Source organism: Watersipora subatra, chromosome 3, assembly GCF_963576615.1.
Source record: "Watersipora subatra chromosome 3, tzWatSuba1.1, whole genome shotgun sequence".
Classification (NCBI taxonomy): Eukaryota; Metazoa; Bryozoa; class Gymnolaemata; order Cheilostomatida; family Watersiporidae; genus Watersipora; species Watersipora subatra.
Genome location: NC_088710.1, coordinates 63,299,901 through 63,327,054, shown reverse-complemented (window position 1 = coordinate 63,327,054; position 27,154 = coordinate 63,299,901). Strand labels below are relative to the sequence as shown.

Here is a 27,154-nt window from a genome sequence, read left to right as displayed (position 1 = left end):
ATGTTCACTACGCTGCCGTGGCGCATCGGCTCCACCGTAAGCAAGGCAGCGCTGCGGCAGCTGAGCAAGAAATCAAAAACAGTTGCTCCACCGAAACTGACCAGCGTCTTGCCGGAGACCCGTTCTTGCTCACCAACATTGGAGAACATCGATAAAGAAATAGCTAATCTAGATAGCATGATTGACTCACTCAACCTGAAAATAGCTGAGCAGCAAGGTACATTCTCCTGGTTCATTAGTCAATTAGCATTCAGCCCTCTGGTGCCCAGTATTTATTTTCAATTTTATTTGAAAAAATATATTTTCAAATTTTATTCATATTTAATCAGATAGTCCCCAGTGCGCGTTATATTTTTAAGGCAAACTTCTACATTGAGTGCTACATGAGCGCAGTTGTACTTGATGCATGAGAAAAGGCAAGTTCTCAAGTTTCTAACCATGTAGATGTCTAAGATGCTGGTTCTCAGGAACCAGATGGAGTTTTACAACAAAATATTTTTAGCAGCCTGAATATGCGCAAAAGATTTGGACAAAAATCAGTCAAAAAATTATTGTCAATCAAACAGCCCACAGGTAGGTGTGCTAAAGGTTTGTTCTCCAGAGCCAGGTGTATTGAAACCAACTCTCACCGATCAAAGGAACAAAAATAACTTTACCTCGAAAGTATGAAAAAGATTTATGCCATTATCATTGGCAGAATAGATTGAACTCTGCAACCTGTTCCTGACACTAAAATCGATTATTAGTTATGTTTTGCCGATGTTTGTTGTACTCGCTTATGTATCATTGTACAGTGGAGTCTTGATCATTGAAAATATTTGATATATTTTTAGCAAGTTACTGGACAATTGTAATGAGAAAGTTGTATTTTACATTGCTATACCTGGAATCTCTTCTATTGCCAAGCAGATAGCCTGCAAGTGCATGTTTAAGATGCTGGTTCTCAGGAACCAGATGGAGTTTTACAACAAAATATTTCTGTCAACCTGAAAACTCTGAGCTAATGCTTTGAGTCTGGATAAAATTACTCAAAAAATATGGAGACACACAATGTTTACGCGGAGTAACAGACAGACACACACAATGACATGATGGAATTTATTAATAGAAATCTTATGTATCTAGGATTAATAGATGTAAGTTTGTTTATACATTTTGGAAATACGTATCGTAACACAGTCAGAATTTTTATTCCAGCCGCGTTACTTTGCACAGCCCAATTTTTTGCGTAAAAGTCTAATGGTTGTAGCAACAGACTTTTGAGTTTATTCTAGGGATATAGGTTAAAGCATTGTATTTGTGAGTTGATCCTAGTTCTATAGTTGCCATGTCATAATGTTTTGCGCAGGTCTGTCTTACATACATGAGGTTGCTTTGTAGAGCAACTGAGTATTGAAGGGTACATGAGGGTGTTTTGTAGAGCAACTGAGTATTGAAGGGTACATGAGGGTGTTTTGTAGAGCAACTGAGTATTGAAGGGTACATGAGGGTGTTTTGTAGAGCAACTGAGTATTGAAGGGTACATGAGGGTGTTTTGTAGAGCAACTAAGTATTGAAGAGTACATGAGGGTGTTTTGTAGAGCAACTAAGTATTGAAGGGTACATGAGGGTGTTTTGTAGAGCAACTGAGTATTGAAGGGTACATGAGGGTGTTTTGTAGAGCAACTGAGTATTGAAGGGTACATGAGGGTGTTTTGTAGAGCAACTGAATATTGAAGGGTACATGAGGGTGTTTTGTAGAGCAACTGAGTATTGAAGGGTACATGAGGGTGTTTTGTAGAGCAACTGAATATTGAAGGGTACATGAAGGTGTTTTGTAGAGCAACTAAGTATTGAAGGGTACATGAGGGTGTTTTGTAGAGCAACTGAGTATTGAAGGGTACATGAGGGTGTTTTGTAGAGCAACTGAATATTGAAGGGTACATGAAGGTGTTTTGTAGAGCAACTAAGTATTGAAGGGTACATGAGGGTGTTTTGTAGAGCAACTGAGTATTGAAGGGTACATGAGGGTGTTTTGTAGAGCAGCTGAGTATTGAAGGGTACATGAGGTTGCTTTGTAGAGCAACTGAGTATTGAAGGGTACATGAGGGTGTTTTGTAGAGCAACTGAGTATTGAAGGGTACATGAGGGTGTTTTGTAGAGCAACTGAATATTGAAGGGTACACGAAGGTGTTTTGTAGAGCAACTAAGTATTGAAGGGTACATGAGGGTGTTTTGTAGAGCAACTGAATATTGAAGGGTACATGAAGGTGTTTTGTAGAGCAACTAAGTATTGAAGGGTACATGAGGGTGTTTTGTAGAGCAACTGAGTATTGAAGGGTACATGAGGGTGTTTTGTAGAGCAACTGAGTATTGAAGGGTACATGAAGGTGTTTTGTAGAGCAACTGAATATTGAAGGGTACATGAGGTTGCTTTGTAGAGCAACTGAGTATTGAAGGGTACATGAGGGTGTTTTGTAGAGCAACTGAGTATTGAAGAAAAAGAGATGGAGCAAAAGTTTGGAGTCAAACTTCCAGCCAAGTATAGAAGTCTCATAGGTTCTGTTGACGAAGACTGCCCTCCTAGTAAATATGTGTGCGTAGGGTGCGGCACCCCTATTCATTGTTGCTCTCCGCACCAAGCTGGTTTTATATCCAGCACCAAATTTCATGTGAGAATTATTATTTAACTTTGTACTTTAACTTTGTACTGCTCAATCAAACATATTTTCATGTTAACACGTTAAACTTGATTAACATGATGAAACATGTTAATCAAGTATCAGATAAATTATTGTTGCTAACAGTTAAAATGTTGTTTCGCAGCCTTCTACCACGTTTAGTAACATAAATTGTGGTAATTTAGCATCATGGAAAGCAAGCTGTATACTAATTATATAGTTTAAATATTTATTTAGTCACAACACACTTGTTTTTAAGTGACTGTTTCACAAAAGTGCTTCTTCTTTGGCCAGCCTCATCACAGCTTTCTCAAAACTTCTCGTAGTTCATTTCAAGACCGTTTGCACACAGCTATATTGTTATTGTTTTGACAAAGTTTTAGAGCCGTTAAGATGTTACTATTCGATGCGCACTACATACTGTTTATATAGAGAGTATATTAGTTATTTAGGAGCTAAGGCTTTGGACTTCAAAAGATTTGTAGATATTCCTTCACTACAAAGAGATAAAATTGAACTGTTTCTCATTAGTAGAGAAAAATCATTTATACTCAAACCACATGATCAACAGTTGACCGTCTTCCTAATTTAAAAAATCTCCAAAATGCACTTTTTGTCTATTTTTCAGTTTTTAAATTATTTCTTACTAATTACTTCTTAAATTGAATTCTGAAATACAGTTGAATGATTTCTAAATTTGTTTTAAGGAAAAGAATTCTGTAAATTCAATGGTGATTGTGGATTGCAAAATTATTGTCGTAAATCTCATATGGTTGTTTACTTACAACAAGGAAATGTTTGGATATAGATTTAGTTGTAACGGGTTGACTCGTTATTTTACTAACATGAGAATTTCAATTGATTCATTATTATTATCTTGAGCCAGCTACATTTATAGCTGAAAAGATCATTTGGCAGCAAGACGCGAAATTGAATTGGGTAAAAACATAAACTGGAGTGTTTCATCTTCATTCTCTTAGCCAACTCTTTCAATTTGATATTTTAATTGGAAATTTCTAAGTGTTTATTTGCTTTCAACTTGAAATTCTGAAATTACATTTTCACACATTTGCATAGAAATAATGCTGCCAGTGACTGGAGACTTTTATGGCTGAGTAATGCATAGACATGGACATTTCAACTACTGATTTTCCGCTTGCTATGAGAAGTGTCACTTAAAGGTTGACTTGCAACAAAATTCACATTACAGTTATTTGGTATCAAAAGATTCCCTATGTCTTACTCTGTCTGTACTCTTTCTGTACTCTGTAATGCTGTCATTTTGAGCACTGATAACTCAAAACCCATTGTAAAAATTCGTTTAATTTTTTAACCTTAGCTCGAAGGAGTGCATATCATCTTCTGATAAACATGACGAGCCTTTTGATCACTTGTGATGGTCGAAAAACGTCGCAGAAATTGTTCGCGCGGCTGTTTGGCAGGAAGTATGGGTCACATGATCAGATAACGACTAGATTATGAGGCTAAGCCGAAACAAAACTGTAACGTAGCGAGCATTTATATTTGGAAAGAGCTCTTCGGTGAAGCCTGAAGTGTTTGTTATAAACTAGTGCTACGAGAAGTTTTATATTGATCCTTTTATTGGTCTTTCAATTCACGTGAGAACATCACGTGGCAAAACAATAACCAAATGTAATGACTACGTCAGAGAACTAAACTGATTTCAATCTGCGACAGTTTCGTGATGGCGGCGATTAACTGTTCTTTTTTGAGCTTTTACGAGTTTGTAATCACATTTCGACATATTTTGCACCTACAACACAGCAGAGTAAAACATGGTGAGTCTTTTGATACCAAATAGTTGTAATGTGAATTTTGTGGCAAGTCAACCTTTAATCTATTTCTTAGCTAGTAGTACCTGACTGGAACTTATAAGTTCATCTATATCACAGCAGGTGCAGAGTTGAAAATAAGCAAAGTGCACCACATGCATACCAAGGTAGCTGCCCTGTACAATGTGTGTCCATTTCATTTTTTCCTATTTACAAGAAGTTGTCTTCTCATATTTCTGTTTAGACTCTGGACAGGCTTCAGCTACAGAACTGTGTGTGCCTCCGCTGCAAGGGACTTGAATATAGCGATACTTTGTTAGATACAAAGGTAAGGTGTTGAATATAATAATACTCTGTTGGATAGCGAGATAACGTGTGACCCATGCTATTGTACTTTCTGTCATGTGTATTGCATCTCGTTCGCTTCTCATCGCGTGTTAAACACCTTTGCTATTAGCATGCTCTATACATCTGTCTCTAGTAACGCTTCGCTCAGAGCTATACTAGATGAAGTCGAGCATCTGATTTGTAGGTCTCACCTCAAGAATATCGCAATATAATATCAAGTGTCAAGAAGCAAAGAAGTGTCATTCTGCATATAGTAGACATCACAGATTATGAGAATAGCACCATCACAGATCTTCTTGATCTGGTTGGTCCCTGGCATCCTGTCTATCTTATCGCTAACAAAATTGACCTTTTGCCTAAAGACCAGCCTGGCTATTTGCGACATATAAAAGAGCGCGTGTCTAGTTACGCAAACCAGGTAAACTCAGCATCTAGTGAACTCTGGCTTTATAGCTTTGGTTATGCTTGAAGGAACATCACACCACAGTGATATTGTAGTTTGTTAAGAGGCAGTTAAGTGGTGTAGGCATTGGTTTGCCTGACTCAGGCAAACCAATGCCTACACCACTTAACTGTTTGCCTGACTCAGGAACAACTGGTTGTGGTTCGATTCCTGCCAAAACCACCCACAGTGACAAAAGGGCATCCGCACCTAAATTACTCAATCTGCCAACTCGACAATGCAAATTAGCTTGCCAGGAAAACCCTGACTAGTGATCTGTTGCAAAGTGTCACACAGTGTAGTGTCATCATGCTGTCATTTAGATGACAAACGTGAAAAGTTTTTTTACTCTACTCCAGGCCAAACATGGACAATATTATCTCTCCTTGTTCACCTATTCTCCCAAATTTTATTTGTGATCCATTGTTATTTTTGCAATTTAATGATGATAATTAAAAGTTCTAAATTATCTCTTGGAGCATTAATGTTTCGGGTGGTACACCAATGTGGTTATTTAATATCGTGGGTATCTTTTCGTAGCTATTTTGACATGTATTTGCAAATGAGTTTATTTTTGTAGCAGTGTTATCATAAACTTCCTCTTGCCTGGCAGCATGCCAATGCAATAGAGACTTATTAGGTAGAGAGAAAGCCATTGAGAACTTTTGTTGCTCACATTTTTTGTTGTAGAACCGCAGAGCTATGTCTTCTTTTCATTCTCCGAATCTATTTGAATTCAATGTTTGTTGTCTCGAGAGATCTAAGGTTTTTCATATTCTCTCTATGTCTGCTATAAATAACCAGGGATGTATTGGTGTGCTTAGCAAAGCGATCTCTTCAGAGATGAACTCACACAATTGATGTGATGCAAATGAAAATAATATCAATATAAAGCTAAGACGTCAAGCATGAATTTGATATAATTTTGGCCTTTATGCACCTACTCAGCCCAGAGATATCATAGTTTAAATGAGATGCTTTTTTGGAATGTACAGATTCAAGCAAAAGTGCGATTATGGTTATTGCAGTTGCACTTCAGCAAAGAGACTGACAGAATAGAGAAGCGTAATGCTGCAACTTGAATGCCATAGCCAATATTAATAACAATAGAGACAGGCAGCCGTGCGACTTGTGATGTCATTTTAGCACGTATTTTCTTTCTGAGCATTTTAATCGTGATAGACTTTTGTCAATTTCGATCTGAAAATGTCCTGGCAGTCAGATTAGCTTAAACATGAAAAACCATCACAAATGATAAAATGAATAATAATAATAATAATTAATATTATTATTATTATTCTTATTATTAATAATAATAAGAAAAACCATTACAAATGATAAAAAAATTCCGGTACTTTTTGATGAAATCTTAAATTAATATTCAAGGATTGCGCTTGTCTGTACTGACATCTGTCTGTATGTCTGTCCGCTTGTCTGTACTGATGATATGGTGGGCTTGTAGTGCTATGGGAGCAATGTGAAGCATGTGGCCTTGATAAGTGCGCTCACCGGTTATGGAGTTGAACCTCTCATTACTACACTACTCACACACGCCTCAAAGTAGGTCGCTTGCATATTGATGCTGAACCTATTTGAAACCATGCTGAACCTACCGGGAAGAATGCTTAACCATTAGCAGACAATATGTTCTTGTAATGCTCATTTGCTGGTAGTCTTTGTTGGATGAATTTTCTTGCTGATTTACAATCATGTGCCTTTGACAGATATGTGAGTCACATTCACCTAGTAGGGACAACCAACTCTGGCAAGAGTACTCTTTTCAACACATTGCTTAAATCTGATCTTTGCAAGGCCACAGCTCGTGATAAAATTTCTCAAGCTACTACATCCTTATGGCCAGGTGAGTTGGTACACAGGCTAACCGATGAGTCTGAGAGGCAGGACTAACTGTTGAGTCTGATATACAGGACTAACTGATTAATCTGATATACAGGACTGACTGATTAGTCTGATATAAAGGACTGACTGATGAGTCTGGTATACAGTACTAACTGATGAGTCTGATATACAGGACTGACTGATGAGTCTGATATACAGGACTGACTGATGAGTCTGATATACAGGACTAACTGATGAGTCTGATATACAGGACTAACTGATGAGTCTGATATACAGGACTGACTGATGAGTCTGATATACAGGACTGACTGATGAGTCTGATATACAGGACTAACTGATGAGTCTGATATACAGGACTGACTGATGAGTCTGATATACAGGACTGACTGATGAGTCTGATATACAGGACTAACTGATGAGTCTGATATACAGGACTGACTGATGAGTCTGATATACAGGGCTAACTGATGAGTCTGATATACAAGACTAACTGATGAGTCTGATATACAGGACTGACTGATGAGTCTGATATACAGGACTAACTGATTAGTCTGATGTACAGGACTGACTGATGAGTCTGATATACAGGACTGGCTGATGAGTTTGATATACAGGACTAACTGATGAGTCTGATATACAGGACTGACTGATGAGTCTGATATACAGGACTAACTGATGAGTCTGATATACAGGACTGATTGATGAGTCTGATATACAGGACTGACTGATAAGTCTGATATACAGGACTGACTGACGAGTCTGATATACATGACTGACTGTTTAGTCTGATATACAAGACTGACTGATGAGTCTGATATACAGGACTAACTGATTAGTCTGATGTACAGGACTGACTGATGAGTCTGATATACAGGACTGACTGATGAGTCTGATATACAGGACTGACTAATGAGTCTGATATACATGACTGACTGTTTAGTCTGATATACAAGACTGACTGATGAGTCTGATATACAGGACTAACTGATTAGTCTGATGTACAGGACTGACTGATGAGTCTGATATACAGGACTGGCTGATGAGTCTGATATACAGGACTAACTGATGAGTCTGATATACAGGACTAACTGATGAGTCTGATATACAGGACTGGCTGATGAGTCTGATATACAGGACTAACTGATGAGTCTGATATACAGGACTGACTGATGAGTCTGATATACAGGACTGACTGATGAGTCTGATATACAGGACTAACTGATGAGTCTGATATACAGGACTGACTGATGAGTCTGATATACAGGACTGACTGATGAGTCTGATATACAGGGCTAACTGATGAGTCTGATATACAAGACTAACTGATGAGTCTGATATACAGGACTAACTGATGAGTCTGATATACAGGACTAACTGATGAGTCTGATATACAGGACTGACTGATGAGTCTGACATACAGGACTGACTGATAAGTTTGATATACAAGACTGACTGATGAGTCTGATATACAGGACTAACTGATTAGTCTGATGTACAGGACTGACTGATGAGTCTGATATACAGGACTGGCTGATGAGTTTGATATACAGGACTAACTGATGAGTCTGATATACAGGACTAACTGATGAGTCTGATATACAGGACTGACTGATGAGTCTGATATACAAGACTGACTGATGAGTCTGATATACAGGATTAACTGATGAGTCTGATATACAGGACTAACTGATGAGTCTGATATACAGGACTGACTGATGAGTCTGATATACAGGACTGACTGATGAGTCTGATATACAGGACTGACTGATGATTCTGATATACAGGACTAATTGATGAGTCTAATATACAGGACTAACTGATTAGTCTGATGTACAGGACTGACTGATGAGTCTGATATACAGGACTAACTGATGAGTCTGACATACAGGACTGACTGATAAGTTTGATATACAAGACTGACTGATGAGTCTGATATACAGGACTAACTGATTAGTCTGATGTACAGGACTGACTGATGAGTCTGATATACATGACTGACTGTTTATTCTGATATACAAGACTGACTGATGAGTCTGATATACAGGACTAACTGATTAGTCTGATGTACAGGACTGACTGATGAGTCTGATATACAGGACTGGCTGATGAGTTTGATATACAGGACTAACTGATGAGTCTGATATACAGGACTGACTGATGAGTCTGATATACAGGACTAACTGATGAGTCTGATATACAGGACTGATTGATGAGTCTGATATACAGGACTGACTGATAAGTCTGATATACAGGACTGACTGACGAGTCTGATATACAGGACTGCCTGATGAGTCTGGTATACAGGACTAACTGATTAGTCTGATGTACAGGACTGACTGATGAGTCTGATATACAGGACTGACTAATGAGTCTGATATACAGGACTGACTAATGAGTCTGATATACATGACTGACTGTTTAGTCTGATATACAAGACTGACTGATGAGTCTGATATACAGGACTAACTGATTAGTCTGATGTACAGGACTGACTGATGAGTCTGATATACAGGACTGGCTGATGAGTCTGATATACAGGACTAACTGATGAGTCTGATATACAGGACTAACTGATGAGTCTGATATACAGGACTGGCTGATGAGTCTGATATACAGGACTAACTGATGAGTCTGATATACAGGACTGACTGATGAGTCTGATATACAGGACTGACTGATGAGTCTGATATACAGGACTGACTGATGAGTCTGATATACAGGACTGACTGATGAGTCTGATATACAGGACTAACTGATTAGTCTGATGTACAGGACTGACTGATGAGTCTGATATACAGGACTAACTGATGAGTCTGACATGCAGGACTGACTGATAAGTTTGATATACAGGACTGACTGATGAGTCTGATATACAAGACTGACTGATGAGTCTGGTATACAAGACTGACTGATGAGTCTGATATACAGGACTGACTGATGAGTCTGATATACAGGACTGACTGATGAGTCTGATATACAGGACTGGCTGATGAGTCTGATATACAGGACTAACTGATGAGTCTGATATACAGGACTGACTGATGAGTCTGATATACAGGACTGACTGATGAGTCTGATATACAGGACTGACTGATGAGTCTGATATACAGGACTAACTGATTAGTCTGATGTACAGGACTGACTGATGAGTCTGATATACAGGACTAACTGATGAGTCTGACATGCAGGACTGACTGATAAGTTTGATATACAGGACTGACTGATGAGTCTGATATACAAGACTGACTGATGAGTCTGATATACAGGACTGACTGATGAGTCTGATATACAAGACTGACTGATGAGTCTGATATACAGGACTGACTGATGAGTCTGATATACAGGACTGACTGATGAGTCTGATATACAGGACTAACTGATGAGTCTGATATACAGGACTGGCTGATGAGTCTGATATACAGGACTAACTGATGAGTCTGATATACAGGACTGACTGATGAGTCTGATATACAGGACTGACTGATGAGTCTGATATACAGGACTGACCGATGAGTCTGATATACAGGACTAACTGATTAGTCTGATATATAGGACTGACTGATGAGTCTGATATACAGGACTGACTGATGAGTCTGATATACAGGACTGACTGATGAGTCTGATATACAGGACTGGCTGATGAGTCTGATATACAGGACTAACTGATGAGTCTGATATACAGGACTGACTGATGAGTCTGATATACAGGACTGACTGATGAGTCTGATATACAGGACTGACTGATGAGTCTGATATACAGGACTAACTGATTAGTCTGATGTACAGGACTGACTGATGAGTCTGATATACAGGACTAACTGATGAGTCTGACATGCAGGACTGACTGATAAGTTTGATATACAGGACTGACTGATGAGTCTGATATACAAGACTGACTGATGAGTCTGATATACAGGACTGACTGATGAGTCTGATATACAAGACTGACTGATGAGTCTGATATACAGGACTGACTGATGAGTCTGATATACAGGACTGACTGATGAGTCTGATATACAGGACTAACTGATGAGTCTGATATACAGGACTGGCTGATGAGTCTGATATACAGGACTAACTGATGAGTCTGATATACAGGACTGACTGATGAGTCTGATATACAGGACTGACTGATGAGTCTGATATACAGGACTGATTGATGAGTCTGATATACAGGACTGACTGATGAGTCTGATATACAGGACTGACTGATGAGTCTGATATACAGGACTGACTGATGAGTCTGATATACAGGACTGACTTATGAGTCTGATATACAGGATTGACTGATGAGTCTGATATACAGGACTGACTTATGAGTCTGATATACAGGATTGACTGATGAGTCTGATATACAGGACTAACTGTTTAGTCTAATATACAGGACTGACTGATGAGTCTGATATACAGGATTGACTGATGAGTCTGATATACAGGACTGACCGATGAGTCTGATATACAGGACTAACTGATTAGTCTGATGTACAGGACTGACTGATGAGTCTGATATACAGGACTGACTGATGAGTCTGATATACAAGACTGACTGATGAGTCTGATATACAGGACTGACCGATGAGTCTGATATACAGGACTAACTGATTAGTCTGATATATAGGACTGACTGATGAGTCTGATATACAGGACTAACTGGTGAGTCTGATATACAGGACTAACCTTCTTTCACTGTAGGCACAACACTGAACTTGCTTAAGTTTCCATTACAAAAGTTGTCAAAGCGATCGATGGCTCAAAGGTTTGAAAGGCTTTCACAAGCCGCACAGTTTCAGGCCTCCAACACCAAAGAGCGAAATATCATCAATGCCACTCCTAAAGGTTAGACTTTGGCATGCATGGTCTCGCATAGTTTAAACAATTTGGCTGGGCGCTACACAGGAACTCGCCAACATCATCTGATGTTGAGGGAGCAAGTCACCTCTTTAATACTTACTGGCTGCCCTTGTTGTGATCACAAGGGTAGCAAAGCTGAAATTATGCTGCTGTATTTTATAATGGCACATAAAGTTTCAAAACTGGTACTAGTAAAGAAAAAAGTGAGCAGTTTTAGTGTGCAGCAAAGAAACACCACTTACCGTATGTCCTCATGTATAAGCCTATCTCGCATATAAGTGGACCCTATCAAAACAGCCCTGAAATCAGGGAATTTATAAAAGTTTGCATTTAAGTCAACATTATAAATTGTAAAACGCCAAACGTACATATCAAATCAATAGTTCGCGGAAGTAGAGCGGCTTTTGTAGGTTTACTACAAAACATTTCTTATTGGTGAATAGTTGAATAATTAGCCTATCGTATCTCTGCTTAATAAGAAGGAAACAATCGTCTGTTTGCTTTGAGCCAATGAAAAACATGTTAGCACTCGTGCCGCCTTTAGTTTCGCTAGGGAAAAACACATTTTTGTAGCTTTTTCTTCTTCGCGATGATCAGACGCATTACAGCTACGCAGGCTTCGCAAACTGTAAATCAATGAATTTCTGACGTTTATCTCTTGGGCAATAGTAGTAGCAACAGTAAATAATTATTTTTAGAAGTAATAATGCTATAAGCTATAGTAATAATGGTAACTCGTCTGACTCGGAACACGCTTAACTTGTCCACCATGATACTATGAGAAGGACAAAAGTTTCCAAACTCATTCTGCATCACATTTGTGGCCATTCTATGGCATCAGATATTCATCAAATTTTATGCTAATTAGTTTGGTCAAATCTTATAACAACTTATGTACGCCAAAGTGAAGTATTTGCCTTTACCAAATATTTAATTGTTTCTTTAAAAAACTTTATTTTGTAGCGAAAGAGTGATAGTAGTAACCATTATTGTTATGGTTGTAGTTTGAAAGATGCAGTGTAAGACATTCATTTTCTCATATTGGTAGAGTCAGACATTTCTTTAGTAAAATCTTTTTAACTGTGTCAGCGATACTATTAATGCAATTGCAGGTGAAGCATGTAAAACGCAAGCGATCAAGTGTTTGACTGACCAACCACAGAATGTTGTTGCCGTCATGATGGACTATTACTAAACAAGAGCTGCTTCGCGTGGGTGTTCATGCTTTTACCGTGAGAGCAAAAGCTGGACATAATCAGGCTATGTGCACCGGTTTCGTTGCATTTAAAAAAATTTTTTAAATGTCTTCTTCGCATGCAGCTTTACATTAAGTGCAAGCCGTTGCTACTGTATAAAACAAACTGTAAGTAAAAGGCCACGAGCTGTGTGTTCAGTATGGTTCAAGTTCTAGTTGTTGATATTGAGTTAGCATATTGTCATTTCGTTCGCTTTCAATCGGAGTTACCCGTGTATTAGCCAGACCCCTTAATTTTGTAACTTTATTTTGCATTTTAGAATCGGCTGATATGTAGGATAAATGGTAGGCTGGAGTCTAGAGATTACCAAGCGCAAAATTTTCGCGCTTCTGTTGTCAAATCCAAATATCAACAAATATATCAAGCAGACAGTTCTTCAATATGCAATTTTACCTTCATGATCCTGAAGGCGCACAATATCAAAATGCGTGTATTTGTAATTTTCATCAGAGCAAGTGGAGGCAACTGCTGAACCTGTTGAGGAGTTTTCTGAAGAAGAGTTGAAGAGCATGGCTGATAAGTACAATCCTAAAGATATTGAGTCCAACTACAAGCTATCTACTATGTTTAACAGCATTTATGAACATAAATTTAAGGTAGACATCATCTGATTATAATTTGATTGATTCATTTGATTTATAGTCAATAATAATATCAGGCAATATCAGGCAGCTGGGTCATGCAGAAACATTTTTTATGCCCGATTTCTTATGGCGATTGGCTATTTTGTTTCTATCATAAAAATGCTTTTCACTGAAACTGGTTCATAGTTGATCTAAACTTTAATGATTATTACTTTCAATTTAAGTAGGCGGTGAAAGGACTTAAAAATCAATTGTCTCTGTATAACACTGCTTTAGTACTAGCATTAGCGTATTTATCCTGTAGACACCTCTTTCCTCTGTTGCAGAATGATCCTTCATTTGATTACGGGCAGTATGCCGATTCTAGATGGCTATACGACACTCCTGGCCTTGTCAACGATGAGCAGGTACTCTGTCATGTTTATAAAACAATTCCGCTGCAGTGCTTTAAGGTAAATGTTTTGTGTTTGTCAGTTTTTGATTGTTTAAGCATTTGATGCTTTTGTTTTAAAAAGCACTGTGTGTTCTTAGATAATCAATCACTTGAGCATGCCAGAGCTGAGGAGTCTGCTTATGAAAAGAATGTCTCTTCCCCGGTCATTCTGTCTTCGCAATGGAATGACCTTGTTTATCGGTGGCATCGGACGCATTGATATCATAGAGGTATCATATTAAAGAATTAAAATCACAAGGCCAAATGTTTTCATAGATGTATTCTTCATGCATTGAATTGTTTGTTTTCATAGTAGTTTCAGTCGGGCTTTCAATGTCTCTTTCATATAGACAAAATGTCTCATGGTTGTTTTGTGCACTTGAAGGCGAGTGGAGATTATGCAGTCATGCTGACTGTGATTGCTGCTGCTGGGCTGCCTGTTGTCGTTGTGGATACAGAAAATGCTGAAGAGTTCTATCAACAAGCTCTGCGAGCCAATGAACTAAAAGTAAGGTCATCATTTTGTTAGCATAGAATTGTCTTTCATAGTTGGATTTCTTGTCATTTGTGGACAGACAGCTCTCAACCTTTTGCTCTAAGAAAGAAGCTATGAGTTTCCCTCCTTCATGCTAACCAGAGGCTGGGGTTATTTGAGCTTTAGTACAGCAGCATTACAGTAATTTCTAAAAGAATGCTTGAGCTTTGCGAGCCAAACTGGTGCTGTTTGACCTGAGAGTTGTCTACTCTTGTCATGTCATATATCATCAGCTGTTCCTCCTTTTGTCCAGCTATGAGGATACTTTTCATGGTAATTTACAATGCTTATACAGCATAGACAGGCAGAACATATAGTTAAGCTTGGTCATCCTGCTACATGTATTTTCTTCCTGTTAGATTCCTAGCGCTGAAGCAAACATGGATCACTTTCCGAAGCTGAAAGGACATTTGATGAATGTTGACGGCTCAGGCTATAAGGAAAGTCTCTATGACATTCAGCTCTCATCACTGGGTAAGTTGAAAAGTTCTGGGCAGTTTTGTTGAGTTAATAATAGTCGTCTGCTCTTGTTGAAGTGGTTTGTATAACAAAGTTTGTAGACTATTTCTTTTGTCTGTTCAGCAAGCCATGCCCATAAATAAACATTTAATGATTAACTGGCAGCGTTTTGAAATTGCATCTATTTATACTAACATAATCATGCTATTTTATTTGTGAGCAACGATTTTGAGGTTTGAAGAACAAAAAGCTAGTTTTGGAGACAAATACACTCGCGGTACAAGCTTTAAGCTGTGACATACGGAGATCATATTTTTAACACAGCATAAATATATGATGTCTATGTCTACGATTAACCAGCGTGTGAATGCGCTGTGGACAAACTCACTTCTATTGACCACCATTCTAACACATTTATTTGTCCTATCTAGTCACTGTGCTACATGTTTTGGTTAACCAACTTGGCAGACAATTATAATACAAGGTTAAAGCATAATACATAAATTACATAAATTTTTATTGTTTATTTCAATACATCAGAGTCTTGGCTTTCGAATGAGCTATTGTTTGCCATGGTGAGACAGACATTGGTTGGTGTGTATAGGATTTCCCCAGAGCTCTACCGCGAAAAGGTTTACTGGCATAGTCTCAAAAATTGTGACGTCACAATTCTCATATTCGTTGTTGTGTGCTCTTATCGCTTATTTATCAACTACGAAAGTGACGATAATGACGCTAGTGGCAGGTGAAGGTAGGACAACTCCAGAGAACGAATGAAGATGACAAAGGAATCAGTGTCATTAGTTCTCCATGTACATATTATTTCTATGAGAAGTACCTCCGACTCCAAGAACCATACTATATTTTCCCGATGATATTATGCACTAGCTTTTTATTTTTAATGCGATGTTAATGGTGACGACTGAGACTAATTAATTTCAAGCATTGCGTGATCTCGCGAAAGTGCGATTGACATTTAGTCCTAGGGCCACGCAACCCAACCGCAGGTCATAATTTAATCAATGTGATTTCATTACCTTTATCAACGACAGTACATTTATTGAAGCATAATTAATTAACTCAGAACATGTGTTTGTATTGGTCGGGCGTTAGCACTGTCGGTCATTGTTGATTATCTAGAATCTTAGTTTATTATTAGCGCTCTTCGGGTTTAACAGCACCGAATGTCACAGAAAAATGCAGCCTCAATGGCAGCAAAAGGGATCGACGACCTAAGGCTAAATGAGAATTATGACTCCACATTTAGAGTACCTGAACCAAGTGTTTTTTTTGCAGGACATACTTTTGACACCCCGTTTTCATAGTTCTATTATTCTTTGTGTATTGAATATAGGCTCATTCGAAAGTCAAGACTCTGATGTATTGAAATATATAATAAAAAAATTATGTAATTTATGTGCTTTAAAGCAGATTCCTCAAATACGCTGCGTTTATATGTCCCATTAACTTTTGAGCGGTAGTTTTAGAATTATACCAATCATCTTGTGTGTACAGTTTGGGGAATGAACCAGCACGAAATTCTTCCTTCACACAAATAGGAAATATAAAACTTTGTCATTAAAAATGAGTTAGTTTTGGAAGTCGTAAAGTCATGAATGAGGATTTGGAACCGGCAATCTTTAGATAATCCAGTTCAAAAACTGAGTGGTTTTAATATAATTATATAGTATCACAGCTGTTTCCGGTCAATGTTTTGCAAAGATCACGAATATTTCTGTCATTGTTATGACTTGAAAGTTGAAACTGTTGATAAAACCTGGTATTTGGTCGAAATTACACAAAAATATCATTCAAACACAAATATGTAATCTTATCTGCTACTGGTAATGCAATAAAAATTTGCACTACCAGTTCCAGATAACCGGTTAATCTTCTAGTTAATCAGTTAGTCTTTAAGTTAGAACAACCAAATACAGTAAACGCTCTTATAACGTAAATTCTACATATCGTAAATAATTTATGTAAAGACTGCGTGGTGCGATGTAAATAATTTTACATAACGTAAATTGGTCAAGTCGGTACTAATTCTCATATTCAATTTGAATAACGAAAATCTCGTAGTTAGTCTTAAAAATATCCCTTTCTCACTTGCCGGACTTGGGCGAGAAAATGCCGTATAGGGCTATCTCTACCACATGTAGGGCTATCTCTACTACAAATAGGGCTATCTCTACCACATATAGGGCTATCTCTACCACATAAAAGGCTATCTCTACTACATATAGGGCTATCTCTACTACATATAGGGCTATCTCTACCACATATAGGACTATCTCTATCACATATAGGGCTATCTCTACCACATAAAAGGCTATCTCTACAACATATAGGGCTATCTCTACTACAAATAGGGCTATCTCTACCACATATAGGACTATCTCTACTACAAATAGGGCTATCTCTACCACATATAGGGCTATCTCTACCACATAAAAGGCTATCTCTACTACATATAGGGCTATCTCTACTACATATAGGGCTATCTCTACTACAAATAGGGCTATCTCTACCACATATAGGGCTATCTCTACTACAAATAGGGCTATCTCTACCACATATAGGGCTATCTCTACCACATAAAAGGCTATCTCTACTACATATAGGGCTATCTCCACTACATATAGGGCTATCTCTACCACATATAGGACTATCTCTACCACATAAAAGGCTATCTCTACCACATATAGGGCTATCTCTACCACATATAGGGCTATCTCTACCACATATAGGACTATCTCTACCACATATAGGACTATCTCTACTACATATAGGGCTATCTCTACCACATATAGGGCTATCTCTACCACATAAAAGGCTATCTCTACAACATATAGGGCTATCTCTACTACAAATAGGGCTATCTCTACCACATATAGGACTATCTCTACTACAAATAGGGCTATCTCTACCACATATAGGGCTATCTCTACCACATAAAAGGCTATCTCTACTACATATAGGGCTATCTCTACTACATATAGGGCTATCTCTACTACAAATAGGGCTATCTCTACCACATATAGGGCTATCTCTACTACAAATAGGGCTATCTCTACCACATATAGGGCTATCTCTACCACATAAAAGGCTATCTCTACTACATATAGGGCTATCTCCACTACATATAGGGCTATCTCTACCACATATAGGACTATCTCTACCACATAAAAGGCTATCTCTACCACATATAGGGCTATCTCTACTACATATAGGGCTATCTCTACCACATATAGGACTATCTCTACCACATATAGGACTATCTCTACTACATATAGGGCTATCTCTACCACATATAGGGCTATCTCTACTACATATAGGGCTATCTCTACTACATATAGGGCTATCTCTACTACATATAGGGCTATCTCTACTACATATAGGGCGATCTCTACCACATATAGGGCTATCTCTACCACATATAGGGCTATCTCTACCACATATAGGGCTATCTCTACCACATATAGGGCTATCTCTACCACATATAGGGCTATCTCTACCACATATAGGGCGATCTCTACCACATATAGGGCTATCTCTACCACATATAGGGCTATCTCTACCACATATAGGGCTATCTCTACCACATATAGGGCGATCTCTACTACATATAGGGCTATCTCTACCACATATAGGGCTATCTCTACCACATATAGGGCTATCTCTACCACATATAGGGCTATCTCTACAAATCTCTTGCCTCTATTATGTCTATATTCTAGTACCCAGACAATATAGTTCATCCTGAGAGATCGTCAGGCATGTTGACAAACACGAAAAATAATTGGCCGCGCAATAATTCAGAAATACACCCGTATGTGTATTCGAAGGTGAACATTTTGGTGCAGGAGTTGTTGTCTCGATGTACCAAGCTGAATGTCACGAGTTTCCGTCTCGTCGAAAGCGATCTCTTATCCTAACCTCGAACAACGCTCTTAATACGTGAAGATATATTTTCACTCTACTTTATTTAATCCATATCAGATATTTTGCAATATTGTTCCTTTGCAGATTAGACCTGGCTGTGTAGAAAAAAGGAAAAGAACCGATGTAAATAAACAGAGAATGTGTCCTCTTTGAAGGTCGCCTCAAATTATTGTAAAATTACCGTATTCATAAACCGTGAACCGAGTGCAATTGATAAGAAAAAGTAAAAAGACAAGAATTGACGGTAAATCGATACAAATCATTAATACTAAAGTTACTCCGCAGTATTTAAATTAAAAGTCATGTCTAGTTTTTTCCTTTTGGAAGAGCCAAAGGAGTCGGTTTGAGAAGAGCTTGGAAGGGGTTAGGGGATTTACATGTATTATACAGCTCGTATAATGTAAATTCCCTAAAAACATTCCTGTTCTATAATGCTCTATAACGTTAATGTTCCCGGAATGAATTATTTACGTTTTAGGAGCGTCTACTGTACATATATTGATATAACTTTCTGAAGTTATCCGCTGATGAGAGCAGAACTATATCTGCTTGAAACAAGTTTGTAGTGATTGACTAACAGCCAAGTGCTCTTTATATTATACCATACATATTTGTGCATGTATATATATTTTTTTTGGTATATTTATATATTTGTATACATGTATTTGTATATATATTTACGTATATTTTGTATATAGATTTGTTTATGTATATGTATACAAATATATATATATTTGTAAACATATATTTGTATACATATATTCCCACGACCAAACGAGCGGCACCGAGGTTTGAGAGTTTTTATGATAAATACATGTGCACACAACTTACGAAAATTATTCATCAACAATGAGACGAACCCTTGTTTTGATATCTCATTAACAAATTTAACCATCGTTTTGTAGAGTCGTTAAAGTATAATAACGATACAAAACACATTTAAGCCTATTTAAATATGTTACCAAGTTTTTGTAAACCATCGGCATTATCTTAAAACTTATCCATCTGATCGGATTATACACATATAGACAGATTAATTTGGACGAAAATCGCCACAAAACGCTTGAAAAGATTGGTTTAATAAAAGTTAAGACCGGCCTACGATACGCCAATAAAGCCGTGCGACAGATAGTAGAACTATTTAGCAGTGCGCATTTCACAAGAAAACCGTGCTCATTTCACCAGTCTATGGCATTGTTTACTTGTAATCGAATTTATTCGAAGGTTTCTGTAATAAACGTAGACCGTTTGAGGCGTAGACCGAATTTCAGGTACGAAATTGTGGTACACAGTTTATCAGCCTATGTTTTTTTGTCCAATCACCGAAGGTTTCATTATTTAAAACGTTAGCCGAAATTCTTTACAACTTATGTACAAGCTAGGGCCAAACTACAACGCCCCTTTATGACGAGAACATTTTTTATTTTGCTGCAGTTTGCAGAAAACTTTTAGACGCGTGAATGCTCATACTTGCTTTCTGTTAAAAATCGCTATCAAACCATTCTACATTCAACGCAACCAACTTTCAAACTGTGTATAGTACACAGTAGCTTGCCATTTTACTTCTAATTTTGCATTTCAGGGTTATAATAAACATATTTCCTTATTGTTGTTGAATTACATACATTACAGTAGATTAGGCCTACAGCTTTATAACACTTTTATAACAGCTTTTATTTTGCTGCAGTTTGTAGAAATCTTCCAGACGCGTGAACGCTCATACTTGCTTTCTGTTAAAGATCGCTATCAATACCATTCTACATTCAACACAACCAACTTTCAAACTGTGTATAGTACACAGTAGCTTGCCATTTTACTTCTACTTTTGCATTTCAGAGTTATAATAAACATATTTCCTTATCGTTGTTGTTAAAATACATACATTACAGTAGGTTAGGCCTACAGCTTAAATTAATATTTTTTTTATCGTTGTAAAACAGGTTTGAGATAGTAGTAGATTAGGTATGATTTATTGTGTGATTAGGTGTGATTTATTATTGTATTAAACCAAGCTTTTCAAGCTATTTCTAAAACATTTCTATTTCAAACAAGTCTCATTTACACTATACTCTGTCAATTCCTGCTGAGAACTACTTTTTCAACAACCTACAGTACCCTTTCGTATTTCCATTATCACTTTGGTCGGGGGCTGTATGACGGTGGAATTTCTAGTTGTATATATATTTGTATATATAAAATATGTATATATGGATACGTTTATGTGTAGGGAACACTAGCAGTAAATCAATGTATGGAATGCTACCAGTGCTGGAAATGGGCACCTTACATATTCTATACGAGGTTCTTGGGTAGCCAATATATATAGATTAAAACGTTCAAGTATATTATCGTCAAATAAGTCTGACTATATAGTTTGACTATGATCTGTGCTACTTACATGTATATAAGCTTCGAAGTGATTCTAAATAAGCCAATAGAAGACATGTAAATATTCAGTTAGCCAATAAACTAATTATGTTTGAATTTGCTACTTTCACATTGTGAGGAACTGACGGGAGACAGCTCAGCCTTTTCTAATCTCCAAGTTATAGTAGATTTGCTGTTGGCAAGTCCTTAAAGGTTGACTTGCAACAAAATTCACATTACAGTTATTTGGTATCAAAAGATTCACCATGTCTTACTCTGTTGTGTTGTAGGTGTAAAATATGTGGAAATGTGATTACAAGCTTTTAAAAGCTCAAAAACGAACAGTTAATCGCAGCCAGCACGAAAACGCCGTAGATTGGAATCCCTTTTCAAAATGGCTCAAACGGGACGTAGTTGAACACGATGACTTTTCTTTACACTTTCATGCAACCTCATTCATCGAAATATTTTCAAAAATATACTTCACACATTCAATAAAACCATGTCTATTGTCCTTACGTATCTATTTCATCATTTTGTAATGTTGTCACTTTGAGCACTGATATCTCAAAACCTACCATAAAAATTCGTTAAATTTTTTAACCTTAGCGTGAAGGAGTGCATATCATAATCTGATAAACACGAGGAGCCTGTTGGTCACCTGTGATAGTCGAAAAATGCTGCAGAAATTGTTTGCGCCATTTGGCAAGAAGTATGGGTCACATGATCAGTTTACGACTAGACGATTAGACCAGGCTGAAACGAAACTGTAAAGTAGCGAGCATCTATATTTGATACGGGCTTTCCGGTAGAACCCGAAGTGTGTGTCATAAACTAGTGCTACGAGAAGTTTTATATTGAGCCTTTTATTGGCCTTTAATTTCATGTGATAACATCACGTGTCAAAGCAATAACCACAATGTTTGAGTCCGTCATCGAAATAAAGAGATTCCAAACTACGGCGTTTTCGTGATGACTGCGATTAACTGTTCATTTTTAAGCTTTTAAGAGCTTGTAATCACATTTCCACATATTTTGCACCTACAACACAGCAAAGTAAGACATGGTGAACATTTTGATACCAAATAACTGTAATGTGAATTTTGTTGCAAGTCAACCTTTAAGTATTCCCCATATCCTTACGTTACGTTACATCCTTACGTCGTTATGAACAATAGAAATGTTTTCATGTAACGATACTACCAGGAACTTGGTTCATGCTTCTCAATCACTCACTCATCTCAGGGTATATTAGTAGTATCGGTAACCTGTGGTATAACTAATGACTGTCTCTAATATATTTAGGTTGGGTCAGTGTGAGCTACCACCAAAGGGAAACTGTAACTCTAAAAGCCTACACACCCGGTGGCGTGGGTTGTAGGCTGAGACCGTCTCTCCTGCCTTACGCTATTTCACGCAGAGGCAAAAGGATTAGAGGCAGCAGGTCGTATGCTTTAAGGAAGCCGCTCACGACTTAGCGCTGCCGTGAACATGGCGGCAGCGGCTAATAGAGAAGAGTCATAGCTCATGAATATATGAGGGGAATATATTATGCATGGCATGAATATGTTCAGCCCAGCGGAGTTGAGGTCCTCTCTTTATACACTCTCACTTTCCCAGTGACTCTCGTGTCACTTGCAGCAAATCAGTTCTTCCATACCAACAGAGTGATCATCTCTATCATAGCGCTTGTCTACTTGTGTACTCCACGCTTCTCCCTAGTGACGGGCCTGCCCTCTCATTTACATTGTAAATGTCTAGAGAGAGTTGGATTGAATAGGTCATTGCTATTTATCATGCATTTGATATACATAAGCTCGCTGTCAAAGTAATAATTGATATTCTCCTATTATAGAAACTTGTATAAAATAAAGCGGCAGCAGTCATCTTGAAACATGTTCCGCTGTCACAAATATGAAAATTAATAATTAACATTTATTACGGACCAAAGCAGTAAATTTAATTTGAGTTTTATCACTTTAATATTGACTAGAAAATAACTCGCAGATTCAGTGTTTGCCGACTGTGTTTCAGCTCACTTCACTGTAAAACACACTCTGCATTGACTGTTCTTTTTCTTTCTTATTCCCCTACATCCAAGGGGCTTGTGTCATCGGGTTTACCACGCTTTTGTTTCGTTCTCCTATTTTGAAACCAAACCTTCACCTACAAAAAACAACGCAAATAGATAAAGATAATGACTCAATCCTGCAGACAACCAATATTCGGGTTTTGTAAAGGTCATTATAGCTTTGAATGGCTATCAATAAAATATTACTAAATATATGGATAAGTTTATTATCTTGATGGTAAAAAAGTTTTGCCATCATCAAAAGGAAAATCTTAAGGAAATCGACATAAAACAGTGACATGCATTAATTTTCGAGAGATCGTGATAGAATTACATCAATTGTCTTGTGCGTACAGCTTCTAGAGTACGCTAAAAAACTATTTTTTACGCAAATATGGAATTTAAAACATTGTCGGCAGAAATTAGCTGTGCCCAAAAGACATCAATTTGACAACCTATTAACGCATGCTCTGCTTTTATAAAAAAGAAATTTGAATGGATGGTCAGCAAAATATTAAATTTTTGCTGACTGCCCATTCAAATGCCACTAAAACATTAAATTTTGCTGACCTGTGTCTCTGTTAATCCAAGTCGGGCAGCCAAATCTCTTCTCTCTTGTCCAACCACGTACGGGTTGTTGTCAAAGGAGGCCTCCAGCTCAACCAGCTGATTAGGTGAGAAGGCTGTTCGTATTCGCTTTGGTTTGTTCATTGGCATGATGCCACGCGAGAAGTCAAATGCTAAAAATTACAAACCATATATATTCGTTAATATAAATGAATCGTCAGGTTTTATTGAAGCTATACAGTTTTAACAAATCTTATTAATATCTCGTTGCTCATATTATCTCGGCATTTGGGCCATCAGGTTATTATGTAGGCTTCTGCGCAGCCTTCTAAATTTTTGAACTAGTTTTCAACTCTCGCTGAATGCTTATCATCTCTAATATTACCAAACTAAAAGTCTATGAGCCATACATGAACAAGGTTTCAAAATTTTTGCCATGTTTTTTGTACATTCAGTCAAACGTATATATACTAAAATGTATAATTGTATTGGGGTTTCCAAATCGAATCTCCCACTTTTTTATATGCGATTTTTTGGAGCTATCAAAATCAATAATATCAGCTATGAATCATCATGTACTCAATAATAATTTTTTTTACCTGTTTAAAGTAGCTGAAAATGACAGGTATAGCCGGCACTGTCTATTTGATGGAGATCCCTCGAAATATTTTGATATTGCCTAGTCTACTCAGTCAATTCTTTTGAGTGCTGGAATTGTCTCGGTGGCAATGTTTTTTGTGAAGCAATAGGAGCATTAACAATGGTACACAAAAGTTCTCTAAATTGATTCTCAGATTATATCAACAAAGTCACATGTTTTAAGGATGTTGTATAAAAGGTAGTTGTAACAAGCAAAGAACCTCAAAAGACTTTGTATAATAGGGGCGTACACACCTCCTCCACCCACTCAAATCCTAGGAAACGAACAATTGAAAGAAATTTATTGTTCAGGCATAATCCTCTCCTATTTTTTTCAAGTGTTGGAATATTCCAGAAGCTACATAGTTGCTCATCAGATGACTTCTGCTTATTAACGACATTTGAAGCCTTCCATTTCTCAGACATTTTTCCAGTTTACCAAAGATTTCTTATCTCATTTAGAAATAGAACAAATGAATATAAGCTAGTTTGAATGAAAATGTATGAGCTGGCAAACATTTGGGTGTTAAGCAATCATTTACTACCCAGCAATTAAATGACATTTAGTTAATGTCAGAAGCTGAGATATTTACCCGAGCGGCCTGGGAATGAAATTTGTCCATGTAACAAAAGTCATCGCCGCCTCATAACTTTGTGATGAATTCTAATCCTTGGAGGATTATGTCAAATATTAAAAGGCTAATTCACTGCCATAGGTTGTACAAAAAAATTTGCTATAGCGTGTCAAAGTTTAATAACGCTACGGACTTCTCACACAGTATGTGAAACTACGCCGTCACGAAGAAATCAATATTTGGGCTTTAGAGATCTGTGAGCAGGCGAGTGCCATTAAGGTAATTGTCTTCCATGTATGTAATCACGTCTCATTCTTCCTTCATTGCCTTCACTTATCCTCGACAATTTGCTGACATTTCATTTCACTACTCAATTAAAGTACTCCATTATATCTGCGATGATATTTACATCACCTTCGTCTAATTGCGCCCCACTTGTAATTTCTGTCTCAACATTTAGATCTAATTAACCATCGACACAATCGTTAAGGGTCATCGAGTTCTGTCATTATCTTAATGCCTCGCGCTAATGACACGGACAAAGTGTTCTAATGAATAGACGAGTTACTTTCATAGCTTCAATTCTATTTCCAAGTCCATTGAGCCGGGTGCCTGGCGGCGTGCCCTTCCTTCTCTTTTACGCCTACCCATAACTAGTCTCTTACTCATAGTGCGTATTAGAATATCATGCTAGGTTCTGCTGTTCACTAACATTTTTTTAATTTATGCAATAAAATTTACCTATGTACAATTGTATGATGCGTTTGAAATTTGAGGGATCAAGAATTTTTGTGTGGTTTAATCTTGCTTGCAGTTATGCATGGAAATGTATAAAAGACAGCAGAGTACTAGCAACCCTTTTTATGTTTTTATATGTCTCTCACTAAAAATTTTTTAGTATATTGTCATTTAAAATTTAACTATGACATATAATAAATCAGCGATGAACTGTTATGAAACATTGATAATTTCAAATCATTTTCATTAATTTAATTTAATTCATACCAATAGTTGTAATTAAATTTTTGTTCTAATGTCATGTAAACAGTTTCATAAATGTTGAACATAATCAGCCGAAAACTTGTAGTTTTTACTAAGTTACTTACCTACCTAATCTACCTACGATGCGCTATTACTGTCACTTACCTTCATGATGTAATGAGCTATAGTGTCGCTTTGGAGACACGCTCATCCACTGCCGACTGGGACAGTCTTGCAGGAGATCAAATCCTGGTCTCTGGATAGAGCCGCATTGCGCCACAAAACCCGGTAAAGAACTTGCCAATACTCCAGCGTGTGCTGGGTGGCTCTGACCGAACATGACTTCTCTATGCCTAAGTGTTTCTCGAAACCTTTCCTGCAGTGTTGACAGAGCCATGTTGAACATCATATGGTTTGCCGCCACACTGTTCGCCATCATCGGAGGTACAAGAGCGGGTACAAAGATGTTGTCTGTCGGCATAGCGTCTGGCCTCGAAGTCGTATCTTTCATGAGAGATTTGATAGAGAACTGACTCGTCTTGGCGTCTTTCATCATGCTCGCTTCTGGTTTCAAGTGCTGAGCTCAAACTGTTCACGATAATGTGACATAATATGGTAATTATTTCATTGAGCCATTATTTTATGTAAAGGTCATTAATTAGTTTTGTCACCAAGATAATTAGCCAATTAAGGCTGGACATGATAGCCTCAAAGGTGTTGATTGGGTAATTATTGCAATCAGCCTATTGTGGTGCTCCATTAGCTGACTATGGCTGTCGCTCAGTGTC

The 27,154-nt window shown here is 37.5% G+C and overlaps 2 protein-coding genes across 2 annotated transcripts; one reads left to right on the top strand and one right to left on the bottom strand.

The window, feature by feature from the left end:
* LOC137390861 (nitric oxide-associated protein 1-like) lies at positions 1 to 23,375 on the top strand. The gene is made up of 13 exons (XM_068077178.1): positions 1 to 217; positions 2,461 to 2,651; positions 4,698 to 4,781; positions 4,986 to 5,219; positions 6,706 to 6,803; positions 6,968 to 7,104; positions 11,796 to 11,939; positions 13,661 to 13,806; positions 14,121 to 14,201; positions 14,326 to 14,457; positions 14,613 to 14,735; positions 15,122 to 15,236; positions 22,839 to 23,375. Exons 1-13 carry the CDS (start codon positions 1 to 3, stop codon positions 23,009 to 23,011), a joined length of 1,875 nt encoding a protein of 624 aa, XP_067933279.1. The 3' UTR covers positions 23,012 to 23,375.
* A 240-nt stretch (positions 23,376 to 23,615) lies between these two features.
* Positions 23,616 to 26,922, bottom strand: LOC137390860 (homeotic protein empty spiracles-like). Its single transcript, XM_068077177.1, has 3 exons — positions 26,532 to 26,922; positions 24,175 to 24,344; positions 23,616 to 23,699 (listed from the first exon to the last, which is right to left on the bottom strand). The coding sequence occupies exons 1-3, from the start codon at positions 26,920 to 26,922 to the stop codon at positions 23,616 to 23,618; spliced, it is 645 nt and encodes a 214-aa protein (XP_067933278.1).
* Positions 26,923 to 27,154: the final 232 nt, after the last annotated feature.